Raw genomic sequence first — 27,448 nt, 5'->3', positions numbered from 1 at the left:
CTGAAGTTGAACGAAGTGAATGGAGAAAACAAGTGAAGAAATAAAAGAAACATAGTCTGTGATGTTGAATTTGTTTGTTATCAATTTCTGGAGTTAGTCCCAAAAGTACTTTTCGAGTGTCTGCAAATATCACGTCTCTTTGCTCGCTATCTTGATGTTGCCGTGCTTTTTATCGAAATTGACCTCTCGTCCTTTGGGACATACGATATAAATCCTTAGATATATTGCTTTTATTTATTATCATATATCTTTATTATTATCAAATATATTTGTATTTTTTTTTTTTATAGAAAAATTCAAACTTTAACATTAAAAAAAAAAAATTAATGTGGTAAATTTTGTAATTTATATAACATTTACGCAATTGCTGCCCATACAAGTGTCTTTAATAACTTCTCTTTAAAATTAATTTCGAATTAAAATAATAATGATATAACATAAAAAACTAAAAATAACTTTTCTCACTTTGAAGACAGGTGTGATATTTTTAATTACACACTTGTTCTCAGAGTGTCATAACACCACTTTCATACTTTTTTATTTTTTTATACATTTATCATAAAGCGCACGCTGGAAAAATGGACCCCATAAGCTTTTTTATAAAATAAAATTTCTGGATATAAAATAGCCCTAATTTTTTTTTTTTATTACAAAGAACAACATAGACCTTTTTTACATTTATATATTTTCAAACAATAGAATTAACAAAGCTGCTTTAAGAATTTATTAATCATAAACAATATAATTGTTGGGATATTCCGGCTTACAGTATTTAATAACAGTATTATCCCGTGAAACACATTCTTTAGTACAGCACTCATCATCTTTCGTGCACTATAAAAAAAAAAAAATACACAATTAAAGTTATGCATTGGAAAAACCTCGGTCAAAATCCCCGATCAAAAATCCACAATTAAAAATTCCCAATAGTAAAATTTCTAATTGAAGAAATGGGAATACCGTTTAAATTTCATAAAAAATTTAGGGAATATTTTTACTGGGGATTTTAATAATGGTTATTTTTCTCAGACCCTGTATTCAAACTCTTCGCTGAGTCTGTTATAAAAATCCATTTATTAATTTCTTATTATTTTTTTTTTTAATACATACATTTCCATATAAGATGCAAAATGTCGGTACTTGAACACTCAATGGTATAATCATAGATATGTCATTTATATACTGTGTTTCTGAATCACAAGTACCCATCAAATTGTCTGCAGTATGCGTACACTGGTTAGAACAACAATCAGCATTCCTAGAACACTAAGATACATATTTAAAAATTTACCGTTCAAAACTGCAACCATTTTGTTTTCGGCCTGAGCTGAGTGCACGAAATTATTTGAATACTAATTAATAACGAGATACCTACGTTGCTGACTTCGGGTAAACAGCTTTCTTGTATCCATCTCGCTTGTATTTCCATAATAATTAATAAATTGAAAACTACGAATAGTAACATCTTTGTATAATTTAAATAAGAATACACAGGATGATTATAACTGTTTGAATTCATTCTTTTCGAGTATCACTGCCTTACTCGGTACTGAGTAAGTACACCTGTGGTTCAAATAAACACGAGTGACGTAAGAGATAAAAAACGAAAAAAAAAAGAAAACGATTCGAGGCAATTAATGACCTTCACAAAAAGTTAACACTAGATTGACTACAGTATTTCAATATGCATTCAATTCCATTCAGCTCTAGGTTATGATGAGCGCGCATGCGCTTTTGCAATATTTTACGAGCCGTTAATAACTTTATAGACTTTACTATTTTTCCGACCTTATGACACTGTCAATATACTTCCCTATAAATATGTATGTTTTTGTATGATAAAAATAAGTCGGACACAATAGGGGCCCAAAAATTTCCAAGAAAAAAAAATTTTGATGCCTAAGACATTTGTTTTTATAAAAATTTTTTATAGATATTTTTTTTTTTATACTTTTATTCTTAAATTGTATTTTGAATGATATTTTTTTACTCGCATCACACGAAGAAATATAATATGGCTCCATCTTGCCCGGCGTTACTTAATCATAATAGAAAAAAAGTTTCCATAATTTTTGTGATTGAAAACCATTGAAACTTTACAAATTATAAAATAAAAATAAAATTTTATGTTGGTCTTTAGATTTCAAATTTATTAGAAATACGATATTGACTTATTAATTGACATTAACTTATCGCAAAAACAAAAACATTTAAAAAAAATTGTTTTTGGTTTTAAAGCTTAAAAATTTCAATTGAGGCCATATATAGTTCCTGGTATTTCACAGCTGAATTTATTTATATCCTGTAATGCAATAATGAAGTTTTGGAGAAGTAGGCATGGCCACGCATTTTCTAGAACAGCAATCATCATCTGCAATACACTGCATAAAAAAAAATATTTTTATCATAGTTGAAATTATACTCACTTTTTCATAGTTTTGGGTATTTTAAAAATAATTTACTGATTTCTAGTGTTATTTCAATACGCACATAGTGTCCAGGTAAACGGCAATATGTTAGTCGTCTAATAATTAAAGGTGACAAATATTTCTCAAGAGGCTGTTTTTCTAAACCGCAACTATAAAAATTCTTCCCAGTTACACGTCCACACTTATTAGAGCAACAATCAGTATCTTTGAGACACTGAAATATAAATGTATAAATAATATTTATTAAATAATTTCTTGTTAGTTTCCGGCGGAGAATAGTATCGAGATTATTTAGTGCAAGTCCTCATTACGCTGATGTTCTTTTAATAATCGGTACAAAATTTAAAAACAAGACCAGAGTACTTGTGTTTCGGGATGACCAAGAAAATTAGCGATGTACAATACACAAATTTACCCTTTTTCTCCATTTTATTGGCATATTAATTTACATACTTGTTGATTATCTGGAATACATCGTCTTATTTCGACTTGTTCTTCTTTAAGTTTAGCACGAGCGAAAGTCGATGGATGATTGATTTTTATTGACGTAACATTGTTCACTAGTTGCGAGCACTCACAGAAAGTAGTATTGCTTATGATCAAACACAATTTGGAACAACAATCACCATCTATAAAACACTTAAAAATTCTTTTTTTTTAAATATGTATAATAATATTCTTATTCCTTTGGTTTATTTCAATTTTATTATTTATCAAACAAAATTTATTTAAAGTTGAAATTTTTTAATCACGATACATACGTTACTTCCAGTTTGTAAGCCATTTTCTACCTTAAACTTTACTTGTGCGTCACTAACAATCACTAAATAAAATATAACCAACAGTAGCATTTTCAATAAGTAAAAATCTTACTACTGTTATTTTTTAAAACAATTATTTTGAAATGCTTCTGCCGCAGTTGACACCGACATCCTCTTATATGATAAATTTATATATTTGTGTGTGTATTATGAGTTATATTATTAATTTGTGAGAGAGAAAATAAGCCGCAGGCAATGAATAATAAAAAAAAAACGCAATTACTAACATATTAGTGTTGTGTTTTTTTCATTTATTAGTATGGGATTCCCCACATAGTTTAATTAAAAAAATAATCGTATGATTTCTCATTTTTTTATAAAAATATCTTTTATGACTTATGGAAGACTGGCTGATACGTGGCATTGCTCTTTGAAAAACCCTCTGCACTGAACAAATTAATTTTATATTAAATATGTGAATATGTAAACCCAAAAAATCCTATTTTTAGCAAAAAAAATCGTCACTTTTTTTATGTCCGCTATGAAAATAAAAAATTTTAATTACTTTATTTATATATATATTTATATTATCACATAAATGTTTATTTCTTCATAAACTTGTATAAAAAAAAAAAAAAAATTAAAGAATAAAAATTTCTTGGATATTTTCATTTTTTGTTCTTCTAACTGAGTAAATAAAAATAAATTTTTTATATGTTCTCAGTACAATCTTGAGTATTGAAAGACACTTTTCTCACCCTCAGTGGCAGTAGTAGTTCTAGTAGTAGAAGCAGTAGTAGTAGTAGTAGTGATGGTAGAAGATACTTTTATTCATTATCCATCATAACAGGCACTTGGTTTGGAAGTTGAATCTTTGATCTCAGTTATCACGCGTCTTTGAGATTTGATGGCCCTCTAGGGCAGCGTACCCGTGTATTGTGTAAGTAAATCGGTCACTTGCGGCGTACGTGGTTTCAAGTAACAGGGCGCTTTATATACCAGTAAGTAAGTAAGTAAGTGTATATATTGTGAAAGTGAAGAAGGAAAGCAAAAGAAGGAGGAGTTAAAGATAAAGTGAGGTGTTCCCCCGAAAACTATGTCCGGTCACGTCACCCTTGACTCCACTACTGCCCTTGTCTAACCCACACTTCTGGACGCTCTTTTATAGCGCATAAATATCAAAAGCTCCATCCCTTCATGACAACCCTCAAACTCTCACTCGATCTTTATTACTGGGGTTACTCTTGTGGCGATAGAAATATAGATTTTTTTCCAATACACTACCACTTATTTTTTCATTCCGTAGTAATTCATTTATTTGCTATTGTTTTAAATAATTTACACTAGCCATATTAAATAAAAATAAATTAGGAAATCTTTCGCCAGCCAATGTTTGGAAATGAATTTTTAACAGTTTATTTTATTGGCAAAATTGAATAGAAAATCAACAATAAAAGTTAAATAAACAGTTGCGATAAAATAAAATATCATTTAAAATCTTTATTAAACTTTTTATTTAAAACAAGAGCATTCACGTCCAGCCATTCAAACTGTATCCCCGGAACCTGTTAAAAGGTTAACGAGTAAGCGTTGAATTAAATTGAAAAAATGTTAAAAGACTTTTATCCTCTGTATCTCAACAAGAGAGCCAAGCCAAGTAATAGTTTAAGTAATTTCGTCTCATTGCCTTGTCGAGGAATGTCCGGTCTACTTGAAAAAGGATCCATTCGCTGAGAAAATAATCGCACTACTTCACCCTCCGTAAGCGCAAACGAGAGTAATTCTGCTTTTCTTTTCCTCTTCATTTTATTTCCATTTATTTTTATTTTATTTGATGACACTTTTTCCGTAGCCAGATAAGAAATTTAAACTATTGTCAGACTATCACGTGTTTATTATTTTTTTTTTTTTTTTTACATATATATAGCTCGTGATATTTCAATAGCTTTGAATTCTCGAGTTGAGTCTTCTTCTCGTATCAGTACAGTCCTTATATATCCCTTTGCTGCGATGCCCATATATGTACTCATATACTCAATATATATGTTCCAATAAAACTAGAGAGCAGAGTGACGACGAATAACCACTCGCAGCTTTTGTGTAGTATCGGATACATCACCAGTATAGACTTCGTTTTTTTTTTTTTCTATTTGAGGGTATGAGCAGAGAAGAGGGAAAAATACTAGTGTATAGTAGTATGTAGTGGTTGTTATCGGCCATCAGGGTTTATATCCAAACGGCACACGGCTATGAGAAAATAAGGGCTGGCGAAGAAAAAAATATTATAGAGAAGAAGAATAAAAATAATAATAAATATAAATTAAAGTGAGAAAAATAGATGAAAGATATATATAATAAAAAAATATATGAATCAGATTATTTTTCATAGGAAAAATAGGATTAAGTAAAGAGAGAAGGCCATATGGGGTAAAATGAACATACCTAAATTTTTAATGTCGGTGTTAGTTTGTATTTTAGTGAGGTAAAATGGTCACACTAAGAAGTTTTGTTAAAAATAATTAAATGAACGACCAAATTTTTTTATTTAAAAAAATTTTTAGAAAATTTGAAAAAATTACGGTTTCAGTTTAGCTGAAATAAGTAAAAAAAATTTTACTGAAAATTTAGAGGTCGGTATTTCGCCCGAGCCTTTTCTGCAGATGATTTATTGAATAGACTGACCTTTTCAATATTTAAAATTTATTTAAATTTATAGTGTGAAGATTAGATGTAAGATCTCGAATCTAAAAGACACAAGAAGAGTTATATGTTACATTAGGTATCTCGGTTCGTTTTATTGTTACAAATGACACGGCAGTCAATTCAACCCAAATCAACTAAACGGAAAAGAAAAAAGACTACACGGAGCATGGACTTTTATTCTTACAGTAACATCGTAACTCGTTTACTTTTGTCCCTCCTGATGTATATTAAATATATATAAATGCAAGTCATAGTCTCTTATAATAATGATACGGTCTATTTAATAACTATAAATTACATCTTACAGATCTTTACTACTTTTTTTCACTTTAATTATTAGTATCAGATAAAAGTATTAATTAATAACCGGCTGATAATATATTAAAAAAAATTAATCAATAAATATTATAATTTCTGTTTCAATTATGATTTTGTGATTTGCCAATTATAAGAAATCACGTTTTTTTTTTGTTTTTTTACAATTACCCTAGTTCTTAATTAAATTCAATATTTCTTAATTTTTTTTTTTTAGATTGCTGCCTTTCGCACATTAAATACGAGGCGCCACGGCATAGCTACATTTCATTGGATTTTCCGTCTGAAGACTTTAAGACAGTCGCCTTATTGACCGGGTTTCGATATATCGCTTCTCTAGACCGAGAAAAATAAAATAAAATACTCACAGCTTTTAAAGTTACACTCGTAACTCTCTTCCAGTTATATCAACAATATATCAGATTACCCACTAGCTTTTTTATTTTACTCCAATCTTACTCTTTTTGTTCAAACTATTTTTCAAATTTATCAAACGATTCATTGGACTGAAAACATTGTAATTTTTACATTTTCAAAAAATAAAAAAACTAGAAAAAAAATAACTTCTTTTTTTTTTTTAATTTTCAATTTTTTTTAGCGGGAAGTTAAAATATTTTAAAAATTTTTCAAACCAATTTTTTTTAATTACGACCAAGACGACTTGTCTCTACAATACGACTTCAATTTTTTTTTTAAATTTTGTAATTCGTTCCGATAGAAAATTACGAATATTCTAAATTTAAAAATATTTTTCCAAATCTTTTAAACAAAATAAAATTCAATGATTGGATTATTTATAACCCAATAAAATCCTCAGGTGGCCCATCTTGAGACGACTTTCCTCCTTAAGAACTGAATAAAAAATAAAGGTGACTAATTTTCGATCAGTTGAAATTAGATGTGCTTTTAAAAATAATTACATAATATATAAATATATTAGTCGAGCATAATCTATCATCTATTTTAAATATAAATGTATCATAATTTTTATTCAACATAACTTTGTATATATACCTATATTTATTAACTTTTTTTTATGTTTCAAAGCTTCAAACACAGATCTGTCTTGACCCCATTAAACCGTTTCCCACGTGTGTCTACGAAAATAAATCAGCTTATAAGCCATCCTAACGAATTAACTATATCCCAAGTGAACGAAACTAAATGCTGAAGATTCAAAACTCACGACTTTAATATGTAGTGGGTTATTATAGCACACATGAGACATGAGTTGAGGATGACTGTTTAACTATAGTTATAACTATTCTATACAAATATATACGTATATATTTATACAATCTGTACGCACAATAAACGACGGTTGATATTATTCAACCGACAAAAAAACCCCCACATTTTATCTCACAAAGACTCTTCACCTACTAGACATTTTTTATTTTCTGTTGCCGCATATTCGTCATGGCGACACACTTCCGAAACACTATACTTTATGCTACAACTTTTAACTTGTGATTCGAAACAACTAAACAATACAAATAACATGTCCCAATATTTTTTTATGGAGCACAAAAATACATTTTTCGAGGTTTACAATTTTTTTTTATTTTATTGAGACATTAGAATATTTTTGTTTTAATGGCTGTTCTTCCTCAGTAGTTTCGGTGAATCTTAAATATTTTTTCACCAAAGGTATTTAATTTATGGGCCCATTAATTATGAACAGATTTACTGAAAAATTTTTTCATGGAAAAGAATTTGATATTTTATTTTTCGTTAAAATTTTACTGTCCCCTCATAGTATGTCTGCAATTTTTTGTTAGACTGGAATGTTTGATTAAAAAAAAAAATTGAATTTGAAATGACTGATAAATATTTGCATAAAATACCAGGTGGATAATTTGAGTGTAAAAAAGTTATGTACATATGCAAAGAGACAAATTTTCCCACGGACACTTGACCATCAACGGGTTACCGTGAGAGATAAATAAGTGATGAAGATAGACTATGTATATGTTTATAATACACGTATGTGTATATCTATAGATACTATTTATACAGAGAACACCCTCTTTGAGGAGTTATTTTAATGACAGGATGGAATCTAAACTGCGAAGCTGATAAATGTAAGTGAAGTAAAAAAAAATATTAAGTAAAAATAATAGATTGTTCCATAGCGAAGCAAATAAGTGAAGACAATTGCTGGCGTGTAGTCTAAAGGAAAAGAGCAAATCGCGTGTGCGTATATGGAGAAAAAGGAATAAGTTAAGTGGGCATACAATGAATTTCCCGCAAGCTGGACACATGGCGTTTTATTTCCCGCCTACCCAGCATCCTTGTTGCAATTTATATTTATATATAAATAAGAAGAAGAAAATAATCTTGATGGCGACAAACAAGAAACCAGGACTCTTTTTAAAATAAGAGTATACTGAGCTACAATTATTACAATTACCGGTAATTACTGCTGGCTATTTGTTCGTTAATCGTTACGTTAATGTCCGAGTTAACTTCCTTCAAGTCTTTGTTTTCTCTCATGTATACTGTATTTATGTTTTCTTTAAATCTATCCTGTATCTACTTCTTCGTAGAATATTGTTTTGTTAAATGAATCATATTGTCTTATAAAATTTATCTACGCGACTCGCTGTTAAGTAAACATAAAAAAAACCTCTTGATAATAAATTTCTAGTTCTACTTTTAATTGAAAACTAAAATTAATAAATTCACGTAATTGATAAATAATGAGTCATGTTGAACTTTTTTATGGCTGACTCATATCATGAGAACCAATTTATCAAAGTAGAGTATCTAATAAAAATAAAAAAAAAATGAAAAATTTTTACATTAAAAGTATGTTATGAATAATTGTGTACACACAGGTGGTGCGCTGATGATGTTCAAACATAAGTATGTATATATATATACAGATTTAAAGATTTACTGATATAGAGAGCGACACATTCCTGTAGAGTTATTATAGATTGAATTTCGACGTATGACATGAGACGATGAAGAGGGAAAAAAAATTACAACCGTTTTTATTTATCTCTTTTTTTTTAAATGATATACCCGCATCCATTTATCGTATATATAATAGTTAGTTAGTGGACATTGTATTGAAACACGTGTGTGTCGTGATACATAAATATATATGTACACATGTATATACTATGTATATATATGTAATATGCATGACAATGAAGTGTCTCAAAGATCATTCTACGCTCTTTAGTAATGGTACTTTTTTAACATCACTGCTGAGTCAAAAAAAAAACGCGCGTAAAAAAATAATGTTTTATCAACAACTGTTCCAAAAAATTACTTCCTATTTATTATTAATAGATTTTTTTCTTACATAATAAATAAATATGTGTATATATGTTTTTGCATTAAAAGACATTTATAGAGCTATTGAATTATTAAATATTCTATTTTTGTGAAAAGAAAAATAAATGGCAGATGTCAATTAAATATTGAATTTTCTTTTTTTGGTTATTAATTTATTTAGTTGATTGGGTTATTCAATCGACTATCGAACTTTTAGTTGATAAAGTATTCATTTTATTTTTTCAGACTTGTCAAAGCTCTTAACTAGTTTTAGAGACACTAGAATATTCAGGTGTAGCTTTTTTGTCAGATCGTAACTGGAGTTTATTCTAATACTAAGCATTATTGTCCAGTAATTAAAGGTTACTCCTGTTAGAATATTCTAATAATAAAAATAATGCCACTAAAGCTCAAAATCTACGTAAATGTTTATATGATTATTGGGTAATTTGAAATGCAAAATCTCTTTTTTCCTTCTCAGGACACTTTAATATTCAGGATTTAATTTATTCATTATTTATACTTTGATTTATATATATATGTATAGAAAAAAATGTCTTTATTTTTTGAATCTATGAAAATATTTTATTTGGATTATTGTTGAAATTTTTTCGCGAATATTTGAATAAAAATTGTATAATACATTTTATATACATATATATTTGTAAGACTTAACTAAAAATACGCTGATATTTAAATAAATAGGATTTTATCGGTCATAAAATATTTTTGTGATGTTAAACCTCAGATAATAATTAATGAGACTGAGAATGAAATAATATATCAACAGAAAAAAATAAATAAATAAATAATCCAATACAAATTGTAATTAAAATAATAAAATGACATAAAAAGTTATCGACATCTGAAATCATTTGAACATGAATTATCGAAGCGTAACAAATGTCAGCTACTATATGCGTTTTATCTGACGGAATATTAAAAGCAATAAATCGCACTAAGAAATCATAAATTAACATATTTGTATATACATTTATAATAATAGTTTCTCGTTGGTGACACAGATACGGATCGATATGAATCTAAAGATATCGAATGTCATTATCACTTAGAAACCAGTTTTCTTGTTACTCTTACAGTTTAATGACTTTTTTAATAATAAAAATAAATCTGTTAGCCATTCCAGGCTGGGATTGACCTCTTCATATATATTATTATTGTTATACATACAATCCATTTAAAAAGACATAAATCAGATAGTAAAAATCGGTAACGACACGAGCGTTCGTGGAACACGATTCTGAATGTTATACAAAGTTGTGAATACTTAAAAAAATATATAAATGTTATATTAAATTAACCATTTTAACATGGTTATATGGCTTTAAAAGAGGATTTAATAGCCACGAGACCGCACACTGTATTAACAGGGAATAATACTTTTTTATTTTTAAAGTCGATGTCTCAAATGTATTTAGGGCGTTTTATAGGGATGCATAAAAGTGGTTACACAAAGTTGCTAGTTGCTAAAAAGAGATGGATAGAATTGAGAAGAAAGATTCAAAGTGTCCAGTTTTACAGTCTGTATAACCGTTACAAAAGAGGGTCAATACTCAGATTTTTAGTACCATCTACATAGGGATTATTTACTTTGTTCAACAAAAAATGTCCGCGGAAGACTGATGGATACCGATGACCACCCATTAAGTCACTTTTTTTATTAATTTTAAATGTCAGAAAAAAATAGTCTTTCTAAATTTTTTTAGCCAAAGCTTTTAAGGTAATGGGTATTCTGCGTAAACGTTAATTAAATTACGTTATTTTTTTTTTTTTTTTTTTTTTTTTTTTTTATCGTTAGCTGAAAATTTGAAAGATCATATTGTTATTATTTGATAAATTTTACAAAATAATATGTATAGATATTGCGCAGAAGTTTCACTGCAAAAAATGTTGCCTGCACAGAAAAAAAAGTGTTGCTGCAACAGGACATGGACTTGTAGCAGCTACAGGACGGTTCTATTAGAGCTACAGGACTTGTCCTGTAGCTGCAACAGAAAAGGTCCGTAGTATTCACAAAATCAATTCTGTTGTAGCCAGAGTTCTTTTTTTCCGTGTATACTGCAGATTATATATATGAAGTAAAAGAATTAGTCATATATATGTATATACATGTACAACATAAATATAGTTATAACTTATATGTTTGTATTCATAAGACAAGAAAGATTTAGATTAGAGAGAGAGGGATACTAAGACTTTGTTGTGGGGATTAAGAAAAATGTAAAAGGAAAATATGTATGTGGTTAACCTCGAACGATCAAATAGACACTTTTTGCGCACAACTTCTTTAATTTATTTTTGTGATTTAATTATATACTTGACATTATCTTTAAGTATAAAAAATAACATCATTTTAATTTTATTAACTCAAAAAATATAATTAACATCAATCATTTAGTAAAATTATGAATAAACGATGATCAGAGTAAATAACTGTTAAGATTTATAAATTAATAAAAGGAGCAATTGCATTTTAAAAATAATGAATGTAAAATATTTATTTTCTGAAAATTATTCTCCGAACCCGACTTAACTCAGTTTCCTTAGTATGATTGTCCGTTTGCACATTATCTCGGTATGTAATGAAGCAGTCATTATTTAACGTTGGTAATAATGATGGCTCCAGACTAGAGTTACCATAATTCTTTTGACAATAATACAGGTATACTACTAAACAATGTACCGAGAGACCATTGAACATTAGGATTATTTCACCCTAATGTTTGGCGCCGGCGCGGGCCTACATTCTGTTAAGAATTCAATCGGATTTGGATTTTAGATATTTCAAGCTCGTATAATCTTTACTGAACAATTACGACCATAAAGATATATTTAAAATTTCTTTAGTCTACACCAAAAAATTTACACTTTAAGTTAAAGTACTTTTCGTATATATATCAACATGAAACTTGAGATCTTTCATTGTCTAAATATTAATGAGCCTTTGGAATTTTTGGGTTTTTCCAAATTTAAAATACTAGTTTGTAATGACAGGTCTTGCTTTGAAAGTAATAATATTTAAATAATTTAAAATATTTATTTATGTGCTGTTACGTTGGGGTGACTTGGGCAGAAGAACTGATAAATTTTACAAAATTCTAATTGATTATTCTAATACTGTCCGATATATTGCACTGATTTTTAATTTTAAATTTAATTTTTCGAGAATGGAAGAGAACCAAAAGTGAATCATCATCATACATAAATTTTTTAAAAACTTCGGATAGAGAATTCAAAAAAGTCGAAATGTGTGAAGAGAATGTCACAGGCTCAAAATAAATGTAAGAAAAATATAAGAGATTCAAAAGCATAATAATGAGATTTTGAAAAAACCAAAAACTATAAATCCGACTCAGAGTCTCAAGATAATGACATAATTTATCTCAGAGGAAAAAAATTATTGAATATTTTCTCATTAATACATAAATAAATTCCCAGTCATAAATGAAATGAATCCATTAAGACTACTATAACTACGATAATATCAATAAGTATAAGCAGACACTTTTAATATACTAATCCAGGTATACTTTGACGCCTAAGCTCTAATTGTTTCATAAGGGAGATTAAAGTACGTTCGACAGTAAATTTGTAATTTAAGTAATGACTGTTGTATGCATTTTATTGGTCAGTACCTTTGGGGTAGGAGAATATAGCCCATAGTTTTGAAGCATATATAAACCCAAAATTTTCTGTCACTGATCAATTTGTGAAAAATTGTCAAGTGCAATAGTCAATAGTTGAGTGAAATAACGTTAACATCATTCAAATAACAACCAAGTCATGGCATTACTGGCATCAATAAGAACAGCATTTCAAGACAACCTCGACAAATATCTCATGGAGGCGGTAGAGACAAGAGATTTGACAAAAATCCACAAAATTATCTTGGATCAAGTACCCGAAGTTCCGCCAAATGCAATGAACGCTTCAAGATTCTTGTATTTAGCTCTGGAACTCAAAGAGTTTGACTTTGCTGAAAAAATATATAAAATTTTTGTGGGCTGTGCAATAAATGATTGTGTGGAATACGACGAGGAAGAAGAGTTTGTGGGGTGGACTGCGTTGCATTATGCTGTGCAGAACAAGAACCGCGAGGCAGTGAAGTTCTTATTAGAAAGAGGAGCCGATGTTAACGTTGAAACTGAAGATAAACTACAACCGATCAATCTGGCAGTTAATAACAGAGACATTGGGATGACTAAATTGCTTTTGAGTTATGGTGCTGACGACAGGCATTGCCAGGATTGGCTGGTTACACCCGACAATAAAAGGTATTTTAGATTGAAATTTGTTCGAGTTGATTAATAACTATATAATATAAACATATTTTTTATGTTAGAGCTGAAACTTCAATTGAATATGAAATATTCAAAATTTTAAAAATTAAAAATTTTAAACTTTTCATTTTTGGGAACCACGGTAACGACGATTTGTAAAAATGTTCAAACAAAATTTGAATGACGTACATGTTTAAATTTTTTTAATTTTTCTATAATTTTTGAATTAATAATTATTCAATTTTTTTATGATTAGAAAAAAAATTTTTTTTACTGCTTTAGTATATTTGAATCAATAGTAATTATATATTTATACTGTAATAATTAAATGTTTCTATAATTATTATAGAAAGCAATCACGTCGTCGTAATAAAAAAAAATAATGTTGATGGATGGTCCGGGAAAATGAGTATTTTCTCAATTTCAAATCTAAAGGAGTGAGTCAAGGTATAAGACATTCAAAAATATCTCAAATCTTTGTTTTAAATATTTTTTAAATTGTGGTTTTTAACATCAACGTTTTCAATTTTAATTAATATGACTCATTATAACTATCATTAATATGTGAAAAGTTTTTTATAAAAATGATTCAATTAACATAAACTATATTAGGCTATAAAACCAAAAAATATAACATTTCATTGCTATTATCAAAAATTAATACTCCGAATCATCATTTTATCACGTAACAAAAAATACAAATTAAAAATATGTCACCAAAAAATATCAAAAAATTTTTTTTGAAACTGTTTTTAAATAGTGAATTTGTGTCAAAGTTTTTAAACTTAATTTATATGAACCATTATAACTATAATATGAAATTTTTTTTTTGTAAATTAGTTATAAGTATTTTCAATTAAATTAAATATAAAATATTTTCATAATAACATTATTATACAATTATGCAATTGTTTAATAATATTAATAAGAAATTTGTAATTGTAACAATCCTACATGCACTTTTTGTTTAAAAATAAAAAACAAAATTTTATTTAAAAAATTTCAATTTATTTAAATTACCTTAGATTAAGAACAAAATCCTACATTTCCCACCGCTAATATTAATTATTTAATTAACTTCTAATTATCGCTTTCTCATATGAACAAAAAAAAATTAAAAATAAATTACTGAAAAAAAAAAAAAATTTTCAACGTTTTTTTTCTCTTCAACAACTTGGGGATATGCATGATTGGTTACATCAAAGTAAACTTCTTTTACACTTCCTACAATTATATTGTTAAAACAAATTAACATCCACTTCATTTTAAATAACACTTTCATTTATTCTCCACTGCCATTTTTAATCCATTAAATTTCTTTAACTCGCGTAAAATCAACTCACCAGTAAACCTCAACCTTTCCAATAGTAATAATTTACCAAATCACCATTTACATTTTTCCCGCGAAAAATATTTTAAAACGCAACTAACAATAATAACAAAAAAATAATAATAAGAAATAAATCGGTTTAGTATTCAGACGAGTAAGAGTAAATTTGAAAGCCTACTTTTATGATATATACCACCTACTTAAATTATTATGCCTTACACGTTAGATCTCGGTGATATATCAGACATTTCACTTTTAACGGAAATCAATTTAACTTTTACATAAAAAATGATAAGTGACGTGTTGATCGGTGGATAAATAACCAACTCCACATGCCATATTACATGCTATAATAATTATAATGATAATAACAATAAGTACTACAAAGGAGATAAGACTAACAAGCAAACTTTAGCTAAACGACTAAGACTAATTTATAACAATTTTAAATTAACATTACAATGCATAAGTAATAGTATAACATTTAGATTCATTTTTATTTTATTTATCTCTATTTCATAATAGTCATATTCATAGTACGTTAATATAACTACAATATCTTATGGATATATATATATGTACATGTATATGTCTATCATATATTATCGTAGATAACCCAGAGGGCTTCATGCTAAACATTATGCCAGAGTTTGCATCAGCTTTCCGACAACTCTAAACTCTAACTTGACCGCATAATACTATAGTGTTACTTCACGTATGTTTATCTATTTAATTCTTGGCGATGGTAAGAAGTTTAGCATGGGTATGGAGTCTATGGAGAGTATGGATAACTATAAGTCGACAGAGTAGACACGCATATAACAGCGGGAATATCAATACAAGCACTAACCGACTAAGCCACCTGAAAACCCGTCGAGAGAGAAAGCTGTTTTTCCATACTTGATGCTTAACTGCTGTGTCTCGTCATACGCTGATCGCTGATACTACCTATCTCTTTCTTTTTTTATTTTAACTCTACTGTTGCTCTTTAATCTTAGACTTTTGCTTATATATTACTGTTACACGGTACCTTCACTTAAAATACGCACTTTATCGTCGTATGTTTTAATGCAGTGGATAAATTCACCTACTGCATTATAATATAGCAATTTAAAGTTTTATTAATTTTAGTAATCGCGTTTCATGGGGATTTTATTTTTATGTTTACTAAAATTTGATTATTCGGTTCTGAGAGTTATTATTTATTATGATAATTGGAATCGATGTATTTTATTTGCATAATTAATAAGTGTCAAGTATAAATTTGAAAAAGGAAAACTGTAATTATATTTTATTGACTCACTATTAAGAGTGGAATTGTTAAAATTCAAATTTTTTTATTGTTGTCTATCTCTGCTAAATTTTATCGAATTTCGTGAATGAGAAATAATTTTTTTTTTTTTTTCATAGTCTAATTACAACTTCTCTGTAAATTTGAATTAACTTAAAAATAATTTTCCAAAAAAAGCAACGATTGAAAAAGTTTTTGGAAATTAAAAAAAAAAATTATTTGAGTAAACTAAACTACTAATCGAATTTTGAAGCCATCTAAAATTCGAGTTAATAAATTTGTTCAAATTTATCGTATTCATAAAATAGTAAAAAAAAAATTGAATAAAATAATTATAATAATTTTTATCATCGAAATATTTTTATCCCTAGAAGATAGATACTTAAAGATAATATATTACTTTCACTCGTTATACGTAGTTGATTATCAACGATTTTCTCTCTGTTTACACTCCTGTCGGTTTTCCACGTCGATTTATAAGTATCTCGGCTGTGTAAATATACGGTAACGTAAAACTGCTGGCAGATTATACTAGTCACTAGATAAGTATAGTACATAGGAATAAGTTTATATACACATTTTACATACGTATATAAATAATAACCAGCGCATGAATATACTTATGACGTATGAGTATTATATTGAGTGTTTGACGGTATGTAATGATATGTTTGGCTATCGGTTAAGGATACGATATGGGGTCAAACATTAATCGTAAATGTTGTAAGTATATTTATTTACAAATGCGTAGTACGTTTCTTTTATCTACACGCACATAAACTATGGATCTATCATTTCACTATTTTTATAACCGATTCAAAAATTCTATTCTTAAAATTATAAATTACAGCAAAAGTAAATAAATCTCCAATTTTCAAAATTCAATTTTCGCGCTTTAAATTAATAATTAAACTCAAAAAAATTTTTTGACATATTAGTGTTCATTCAAATAGTCTTTGAAATGTCTTCATATCATTTTTCCATGTATTAATATTTTTTTTTAAAAAGTTCATTGATCATAAATTTAAAGATAATTTTAATGAAACCTTCTATTCAACCACTAAATGATGACATATAGATAAAGCTATCTGTAGCGATTTTAAACCAAATCTAATATATACTGTACACATTTAATGATAGTATATTCTATAATGTATTGATACAGTCGCCTGCAGCAAGTGTACCAATCTCTAGTCTTTGTATTATATCGGACACACTCATACATATACATATATATAAACTACTATTCTACATCTGTTTGACAGTTTGAGTAAATTTATATATTGATCAATACCTTTTTGGCATTAGAAATGTGCTGTAGATCACTATTGCACTTTTGAATTATTAGTTATTCATTTAATACTCAGTCGATACATTACCGATTTGATTTATCCCGATCCAGTTTTAAATGTATACATTAATCTAGCTAATTATAAATATTAGTAATTATCTGATGCAGTGATTTAATTGTTTCGGTTATCGGTTATTACTGAAGTTATCAAATAAGCAAACTATTAATGTACGGAAATGAGTAAATTGAAAAAGTATGAAGTTAATTTAGTGACTTTTGAAGGGATTTGACAGAGAACGTAACGAACAATAGCCAGTATGTCGTACGGGGTCTGGGGCTTAGCTTTTCGGACTGTAATACAAGGTACACGGTACGGGAGGAGTTTCTGGTTCACTGTAACTTGACTTAAGTAAGAGTTTACGAGCACGAGCAACACGGGGTTAATTCAATCAACGCCATAATCCAAACTATAACCTTGATTACCCCACGGGATGAAAGCCAATCACCGTGGCTTGCCTGAAACTATTCGATTCTGATTAAAAGCATCGTCTGACGAAAAAGTGCTTTCAACCAATCCAAGTAACTCGTTTGAAAGCTCTTATATATAAATGTATAGTGTAGCTATATCTTGAGTATACTCTTTGTTCATCGTTACGACCACTTTGCTCGACGAGTGTTAGTCATAAAATTTTTATCTCAAATGGATTATACTTTTTTTTTTATTTTATCAAAATAACCATCAACTGATTATTGATGTCGTAGGTAAATTTACTGGATATTTTTATATTCAAAGGCTTAAACAGGAAAGGTATATCCATAACAAAAATATTTTTTAAATGTCGTTTTATCGTTTTTAAAATTAGGGTTATAAAAAAACAAAATTTGAAAATCCGAACAAATGTGTCTATTAAATAATTAATACCAGAGGACATTCGATAAACTAGAGACGAGCCTGTCAGGATAAGATATCACAAAATTTTTATGTTCCTAATCTAGATAATTTATAGTCATTAAGGGGCAATCGATTCCCGAAAAAAAAATTTGATACCGAATCAGGCCCTCAGAAGGCCAATTTTGTGTTTTTAACCCACGAATTAGATTTGTTGTGCTCATTTTCACTTCTACGAATAATTTGTTCATTTAGCGGGAATCGATTCGCAAAATAGAAAAATTTGTACTGGGTCATGTCGTAGTAAGTTCAATTTTTTGTAATAAACAAGAACCCAAAATGTCCAGATTAAACAAGCTATTGAATTTGAAAAATTTCTATTTAGCTAAATAGCTTCATGAGGTGTATTAAGATTATATAATAACACTTTTTATCGTGTAAAGCGTTGAATTAATATTTTTTTATATACACTAAAGTTAACAAGTGTATAATTGGATACTGTTTTGTTAAATAGCCTCTGATGAAATTTACTACCGACATTTTCTCATTTGTGTGTTATTATCCACGTACATAGTATCCATGTGTACTATCTATATCTATACACGTATATGTCTATGCAAAACCTATTCAATGCGTAATAGTCAATGGAAAAGTCGACAAGTTACTACTTGAAGAGGAACGACCTGAGAAAGTGCTGTTTCATGTCTAATCCTGGTTATTAAGACTCGCTTTTATGCAAGACTCAACATCGCCATCACTAAACTTTAACTAAACAAAGAAATATTTTTCATCCACCAACAAAAGTTCGTTACCTCAATGAAACTTCATCCTTAAGAGGACTTTATTCATCAAAAAAAATTAATTAAAAATTTTTTTTATTTATTAGAATTGAAGTCATTCATAATTCTATTGGTTTCAATTCCTACCCAATAAATTTTTCCAAGTACCGATTTTCAAATTTGAATATTACCATTATTTTTTTTTCTTTATTTACTTTTCCAATCATACTAATTTTGAATGAGCCCCCGTAATTTAAAACTAAAAATCCATATTCCATAAATTTATCATCAGGCGGAAATTTTTCCCAGACGAAAGATAAAAACAATTTAAAAAGTCAACGAAGCGTAACGAAGAGGTTTGTCGACATAAATGTAAGTTTGGGAAAAGTGAAATAACAATAAATATAAATAAAATAAAATGAAAGAGAGCAAGAAAATAAAATGAAATAAAAGGAAAATTGTTAGACCGGTTAAAGACATGGTGCTATCACTAGATGTCGTGCGTATAACGTAATAACTGTGTCATCTTCCTTTCTCTCCTCTCATTCTCTCCATTAGAAACAACAACTTCTACTACTACTGGTATTGGTACTACTACAAATAAAATACATAGAGCAATGTAATACAACGTAATATTTGTAGGACGGTATATAGTGTCCCTCTTGAACGTCATTACATTTTACGTTTCCCTTTCTACATCAGTAGCAGTAGTACAAGTATAAGTAATGCTATCACTATCACTATCACTCTCTTTTTCATCTCTCCCACGTTATATTCTATCTTCACTATACTCGTTTATATTCTCTCTCTCTTTCTCTTTCTCTCTAGATATAGATATAGCTATAGCTATATAATACAGTACTGTGTGTCTGCCACCGGGTTGATTGGATCCACTTAACCGGGTATACTCAACGTACCAACATTACTGCTCTATGGTGTATGGCTAAGTGTGTTTCGTTGTGCCAATGTACAATGTTGTCTGCCTGCTGGGAGATCACGATGGATTATAAACAATTCTATTTTGTATTCAATCTTTTTATACTCTAGAGAAATTTATTTGCCATTTTTTATTTTTATTAAAAATCAGAAGTTATAAAAAATGATTTTTCCAGCAAAAAATTAACATTGAATTTTAAATAAGCAGCCACATAAATTAATTAACAAGTAAACACAGGGTTAAAAAATAAAATAGATTTTTTTTAAAAGGATTCATTTTTCCCGGGGTTGAAAAATTAAATGGATGGATCTTTTTACAAATGGTTGTGTCTAATAGGCTTGTAATTCTTTTGGATGAGTATAAATAAGCAGAAAAAGCGGTATATTGTCCGGTACATAAACGAGAGTAAGTAGAATCTACTAAGTAAAAGCCATTGTGGAGACTAATGACACGAGAGACCGAGATTATTTTATTATCACATCACCAGTCATTTTCCTGAATTTCGACACTCGTAAAATAGGGAGTAGGTAATAAATATATACATATACATATACATATATATGAGGGTATAGAGTGGCTTTCAAGCTTTCAGTCATCAGATACTACCGTCCACTCGCGTTATCCACGAATAGAAATAAACCATCAAAGTAAATCGAGAGCAAACGTCCGAGATTTGTTTCATTTATCTCTTACATAACTGTGGCCATCTTTCTTCTCCGTCTGACTTTGATAGACACTAGAACACTACACACGTTCCGAACTCATTCTTCCCTCTGCTCCTTAAATTAGATCGCTCATGTGCTCGCAAAATTGGATAAATCACTCCCTGTCCAGTTTCCACACTTTACTACTCTACCTCAAAAATTTACGCATTTAAATAAAAAAAATTTCATTTTTATTTTTAATTCCTTGAATTTTTTTATAAAAGTAAAATTATCTGTTATTAAATTTGCATAAATAATAATGGGATTTTAATTAAAATTAGTTATGTATAAAAAAGATTTTTTTTCCCTTTTAATTTTAATTATGAATATTAAATCTTCATTAAAGATCCGATGACTTTTTTCTCTTTTACTGGAAAAAAATTAATGACAATGAGCAATTACAGTAAGGATCAAAGATTAATTACATAGAATGTTTTTTTTTTCTTAATGATAATGTATTAAGACATAAGCATGTCTTACATAGTGACTCACAAAGTGATTTTATTTATATACAGATATATTTATTTTACAGAAATTTTTTATTAATGCTCACTGCATACTCAAAATTTTTATACCGTTAAAATAGCAAAATTAAAAAATGTCATTTTATTTTTTCAGACGATTCAAAAACAAGAGAATGATTTTGTAAAAATTTTATTATAAACCGATAGATAATTTTATGCCTTTCAGTCTACGATAATAAGGTCAAAATTTTTTTTTATTAACATCGATATTCATATAAATTTATTTCTTTACTAAAAAGTCTTGAATGGCGCAGTCAAATGTACATATATATATACATACATATGTATGTATAAATGTACATGTTTAAATATAACATAAACGAATGAGTTAAGTGTACTGATGTAAAATTAACGATGTAGTGTTTATTATTGACGTGTCAACGAAGCGTAATTCGGTGTACAGAGTTTGCTAAAGCATACACAAGACTACTCATCCAACGAAGCGTACATTATCAAGCTTGTCTCATATCATGTCTTACGACAAAGTGATAAGCTAAACAGACGATACTAACTATGAAGCTTGTCACAAGAAAATCAGACACGAGATATTGCATATTATCTAATGTACATGCACACTGTTGTCTGATTAAACTTAGTCACGATTCCCGACATTTTATTTATTCATTTAAATTCCGAATAAATAAATAGTAGATTTTTCTATAAATAATTTATGTGAATTAGTTTGCTTTTAATGTCAGAATAAATTTTAACTTTTTGATATTAGTGTTTAGAGTATAGTTATAAGTGGTATGGCGATCAGTGTGTCCAATCAATTCACCAGCAGCGTAAAACGTTGATTTATTAGTTTTTAAAGTGGATCGAAGGATCGAAGCAGCCTCGAGCCCGACTTGATCGCGAACAACCGAACATTTGACTGCCGTTATCTGAAATACGGTTGAGCGAGATTAAAACCCGTCTTGGATTCATGAGGTGCTTCCGTTCATCGCCGGCAATATAAAACGTGCTACTACTTACTGCCTTATACGCTGGCTTCTTTAAATTACTTTGCCTCTATCTTCTTCGTACACACACTCTACACTTCGCTATCCTTAATTCTTGATCATTTCATTTCAGTTTACGTTTTTTTTATTGCTGATTTATAAATTATTCACGGCTTATTATTTACACCAATTAATTGCCACGTTAATGATACCAGACATATGACAATTCACTATTTTTTTTTATTCTTCTATTTTAAATTATTTTTATTTTATCGATGCTACCAATTTAGATATTGATTCAAATATTAAAAGTACATTGAAAAAAAAAAAAAAATATATATATTTATATATATATATATATATATATATATCATAAGATGCTTTCTCATCTAAGCTTTAATTTGATACCCAACATATAATTTAGTAAAAAAAAAAATTTTAATTTCCATGAATCCCAGAGTCAATTAAAAAAAAAAAAAATCGTAAAAATTGTGATTCTTTTGAATTTGAACTCGTTTTTACGGCAGACTAATTAAATATAATTAATATCGATAAGAAAAACGAGTCACTTTGGGGTAACTAGGGCACGGACATATTTTACTAAGTGATTTTTTTTACACATGTATATTTATTTTTATTTACCAACCGTAATTTGAATGTGAAGTAATATTAAAATATATAAACCGATTTCCAAAGTAAATATTTGATAAAAAATATTTATTTATTTAAATAAATAAATAAATGTAAATAATTGTCATCCAAATAATACAGCGATATTTATTGTGACCCAACATTTGAATGTAAAAATAAATATAAATATAAATTTGAGTACAATGAAATACACAGGACAAAACCTATAACAACAAAAACAGAAAGATAAAAGCCGTCAACGATTCACAGGTTTGTTAAAAGACACCTGAGACTGCTTCTGCTGGTGCTGGTGCTGGTGGATACCCTAAAGGGGATAAAATTTAAATTTACGTCTTAATGTAGCAGACTAGCAGACTAAACTAACATGGCTAAGGATCCATAAGTAGGTCGTGTGTATGATAATGAGGCTATTATTAAAGGCACGCAGTTACCCTTGGCCTTCAACCGAGCTTCAAGTACCCAATATACGATACACAACACTTCCTATCGCCCTTTATACAAAGAGATTAAATAATGAGCAGTCATCTGATTTTGAGCTCAACACCTGAGACTTAATTAATCCCCATCTATTTCATAGGACGGGTTGTTGAGAAAGGGTTTTGATACAACTTTAAATAATAATTATAGTTATTATTATTTAGTTATTTATTCTTTTGAAAAATAATTTATTTTAAATCTGTTAAATTAATTTAAATTTACATTAATTCCGTTCTTTAGTTTCAGACTCGAGAGACGTTGATATTCAAATTTAATTTAAAAGTACGAGTACTGTATATAATATAATTCCCTCTGGTTACGCATTTAACCGTTAAAATTTAACATTAAATGTCTGTTTTATTACGCCTTAATTTTAAATAGTCTTTTATACTCGGTAATAAGACCGATTGCTATCGTTATTATGTCCAAAAGGTTTACAGTCGGCATTCGCTAACTTGTGAGATAACTAATGCTTTTTAATTATTTTCTGTTTACTACTTTTTTTTTTTTTTATTAAACATTTTATTTAAATGAAAAATTTTGTTGTATAATCGTCAGTGTTCAGGTTTGAAAGGAAATTAAATTCATTAAATTGTGATATATTATTATATCACTTATATTAATTGAATATTTGAAACTAGAACTTCGTAAAATTTCTAAATTAATACGACCCGAGTCGCCTTATAAATGATTTTTTTAAAAAAAAATTTGATTACTTTTAAAAGTAAGTAAATAAACAAATTCGAAGAAAGACTATTTATATTATTTTATTTAAATCAGCCTATAAATTTAATAATTTATCGTCTATTTAAAAAATTTATGAGATACTTATTGTACAAATAAATCAAAGTATACTAAAGTGTATATCAAGACTATAAAATTCCATGCGAATAAACTCTTTTCACGTACATTTATGTATATATATATATAGAGCTATAAATGCTGTAGCAGCACTTTTCTGTTATCACAACCCGTACATATCATTGCTTATCAACTTGGTTATGTATCAAAAGACTTACATGAGAAAGTTCATCTTTACGATTAGATAATAATTTGTAATATTATCTAGCAAGAGTAATATAGTAATTTTTATCATTAATTGCAGATAAAAACATTATTTAGAAGTTATTATTTCATCTCGAACAAAAAATCCAATAATAATTTTGTTTTATCACTTATCGTAAAAAACAAACAAAATCGTTTATAAAATTTATTCTTTAGTAAAAAAATTTTTTATTAGAATCGAAATTTCACCTTTTTTTTTTTTTTGAAAGTTACATAAAATTGAGCAAAATAATATTTTGGAGCCATTCGATAAAAAAAACTATAAACTGACACCAAATTTCGATCTGCCCACTCTAGGAAAAGATCTCATTTTACTAAAGTGGTTTCAAAATTAGTCTATAAAATTTTAGGTTATCTCAGAAATTTATTTCAAAAACAAATTTGACTTTTTCTTACAAATTTTGAAACCCACTTAAAAAATGAATACTTCTGTAAAATTAAAAAAAAACTATTTGGTCTTTTTTGGAAAACTTTTTTCTAGGAGTAACTTTACTATATGAAAATATTTTTCAACAGAATGGACAGTGAAGTTTAACTAAACTAAACACTAATTTCGACTGTGAAATAAGTATATAATTTTTTGTTATAGAAATGAAATGAAAAGTAGGCAAGAAATAAAAATTTTCTCGATCTAGTAAATTTAATGGTTAACCATTTCATCTACATATATACATATATACATTAAGAACAGGTAGCAGTAATATATAAATACATGAAACACATAAGCAAGTATACAACTAGCCGATTACATTACGAAAGTCACGAGTAAACCCATGATATTCCGCAAACGTCCAGCAATTGAAACTCAACAACTCTCCTACTATCCAACAATCCTATCCTCCAGTAATATAACCAACCGATTCTATCCTGAAAATTGGTTTATTACTTATTTTATCCTTTCCACCGATAAAACGATATTTTCCGCGACCCGCTCATATGCACATTAAACTAATCTCTCTCTCTCCCTCACTCTCTTTCTCTCCCTCTGTATCTCTACACTACCAAGTTTCTAACATTGCGCAATTTTATTTACTAATGTACTCTTAGTTTATTATTTTTCATACAAAATATATTTAATATATTTATAAATAATAGCTACAAATATATACATATATACAAACTGATATTATATAGATGCATTATGTCAATTGGTGTAAAAAAAAAAAAACCGCAAATCTAAACAAAAGAGTAATAGATGATTGGCCAATCACCATAAATAAAATTATGCAGTCATTTTTTTTTTTTTTTTTTTTTTTTTTTTTTTATTTAATGACTTCATGAAGTGTTGCAGTCTCTCGATTAGCTCAAGGTTAAAAGTCTCTATTGTTAACCTAGATCAGTGTTAAAGATATATGAAGGGAAAAATTTTCTGTCTGTCTATTCATTTATTTATTTATTTATTTATTATTATTATGTACTAGCAATTTTTTAATAGCTTTATAATCAAGCTAGACATTAATTAAATGAATAAAAAAAATAATGAATAAATCGTTATTAATTTCTCTATAGAAAACTCCAGTAGCAATGATTTATTTTATTTTGTTTTTCTTTAAATACTGCGTATCGCGTTAAAATTATATATAATAACGGTAATTTAATGATGATCAAGTGCTAGTGTAGTGTAATTTAAAATAAAATGTCAATAGTTGCAATGGATTTTATAAAAATTTATAATATTTATTGAAATTGAATCGATGACAGAAAAAGAGAAATGGGCAAGATTTATCGTATTGATTGTAATATAATGTATATAAATATATATATGTATATATATCTTTAAGCTTACTGTGTGCATATTATGAACAACTTGTTGACTTCCGGTGCCATGTTCAGAAGACGACAGCTGACATGGTAGAGTTGAACGATGAGATTTTTTCACTCTTTCTTATAGATTTGAAAGTTATCTATTTATTTTATTTTTTTTTCCTGAGAGTCCATTTAAAAAAGCTACGTATTGCAAAGTACTGGAGATTTACGTGATTTAAAAATGTTAATTTTTTTTTTTAAAATTAAATGCACAGGAAATTGTTTTGCGTCTTTGTTTAATAATTTAATTTTGATTTTTATATTTATTTAACGTGTTATTTTTTTTTTTTACGTTTTTAATACTTTCATTTTCATCTGCAGTCCGCAGTTTATGATTTCGCTGGGGAGTGTATGGTTTAACTAACGTTTGAGTGATTGTGTGGCAATCGGCTATTAAATTTGTAACAAAAATGCTGAGTGGGAGGAGGAGAGTTTTAAAAATAAATAAATGAAATAAAGTTTAACGAAATAAAATAAAATAATAAAGTTAAGTAAAGTAAATGAGAGTTGTTGAAATATTATTATAGTTTTGTATTGGAAAAATGTAACTGCGCAGAAAGTGACGTTGGCTCGTGCTACCACCAGCACTGCAAATAACGATAAAACATGATCGTTTCGTTATTACAGTTATCTCGACGATTATCTTTAAGACTTTAAACTTTTAAGTTACTATATATATTGCGTTTCAAATTATTGTATTTTGTTGAAATAAAAAAAAATTCAAATTTACGTCAATCATTTCTTTACAAATAATTTTTTTTTCATTAAAATGATAATAATGCGTAAACTACTGCATTTACGGACAATATTATGAAATACTTTTTTGTAGAGAATTTCATTTCCTACAAAATTATATTGATGTATTTTTTTCGTATTTTCAATAGTTTTTTCGGAATTTAAGTTTAAAGAGATTGGGATACTATAATGAGATTTGATTTTTTATTTATTTATGAATCAACTTTTTCA

The 27,448-nt window shown here is 28.0% G+C and overlaps 1 protein-coding gene and 1 long non-coding RNA gene across 3 annotated transcripts; one reads left to right on the top strand and one right to left on the bottom strand.

The window, feature by feature from the left end:
* Positions 1-392: 392 nt before the first annotated feature.
* LOC103576586 (uncharacterized) lies at positions 393-26,837 on the bottom strand. 2 transcript variants are annotated; one of them, XR_008403383.1, is made up of 7 exons: positions 26,463-26,837; positions 3,191-5,454; positions 2,883-3,068; positions 2,491-2,643; positions 1,376-2,381; positions 1,111-1,266; positions 393-834 (listed from the first exon to the last, which is right to left on the bottom strand). It is a non-coding gene; the product is annotated as an uncharacterized LOC103576586 (long non-coding RNA). The 2 variants fall into 2 exon arrangements; XR_549376.2 differs by lacking the exon at positions 3,191-5,454 and having other exon boundaries at positions 410-834.
* On the top strand, positions 12,968-14,588 carry LOC103576587 (ankyrin repeat and SOCS box protein 3). Its single transcript, XM_008556878.3, has 2 exons — positions 12,968-13,791; positions 14,147-14,588. The coding sequence occupies exons 1-2, from the start codon at positions 13,301-13,303 to the stop codon at positions 14,178-14,180; spliced, it is 525 nt and encodes a 174-aa protein (XP_008555100.1). The 5' UTR covers positions 12,968-13,300; the 3' UTR covers positions 14,181-14,588.
* Positions 26,838-27,448: the final 611 nt, after the last annotated feature.

Source organism: Microplitis demolitor, chromosome 3 (genome assembly GCF_026212275.2).
Source record: "Microplitis demolitor isolate Queensland-Clemson2020A chromosome 3, iyMicDemo2.1a, whole genome shotgun sequence".
NCBI lineage: Eukaryota > Metazoa > Arthropoda > Insecta > Hymenoptera > Braconidae > Microplitis > Microplitis demolitor.
The sequence above is the reverse complement of the archived record's forward strand: the minus strand, read 5'-3'. Positions and strand labels throughout refer to the sequence as shown.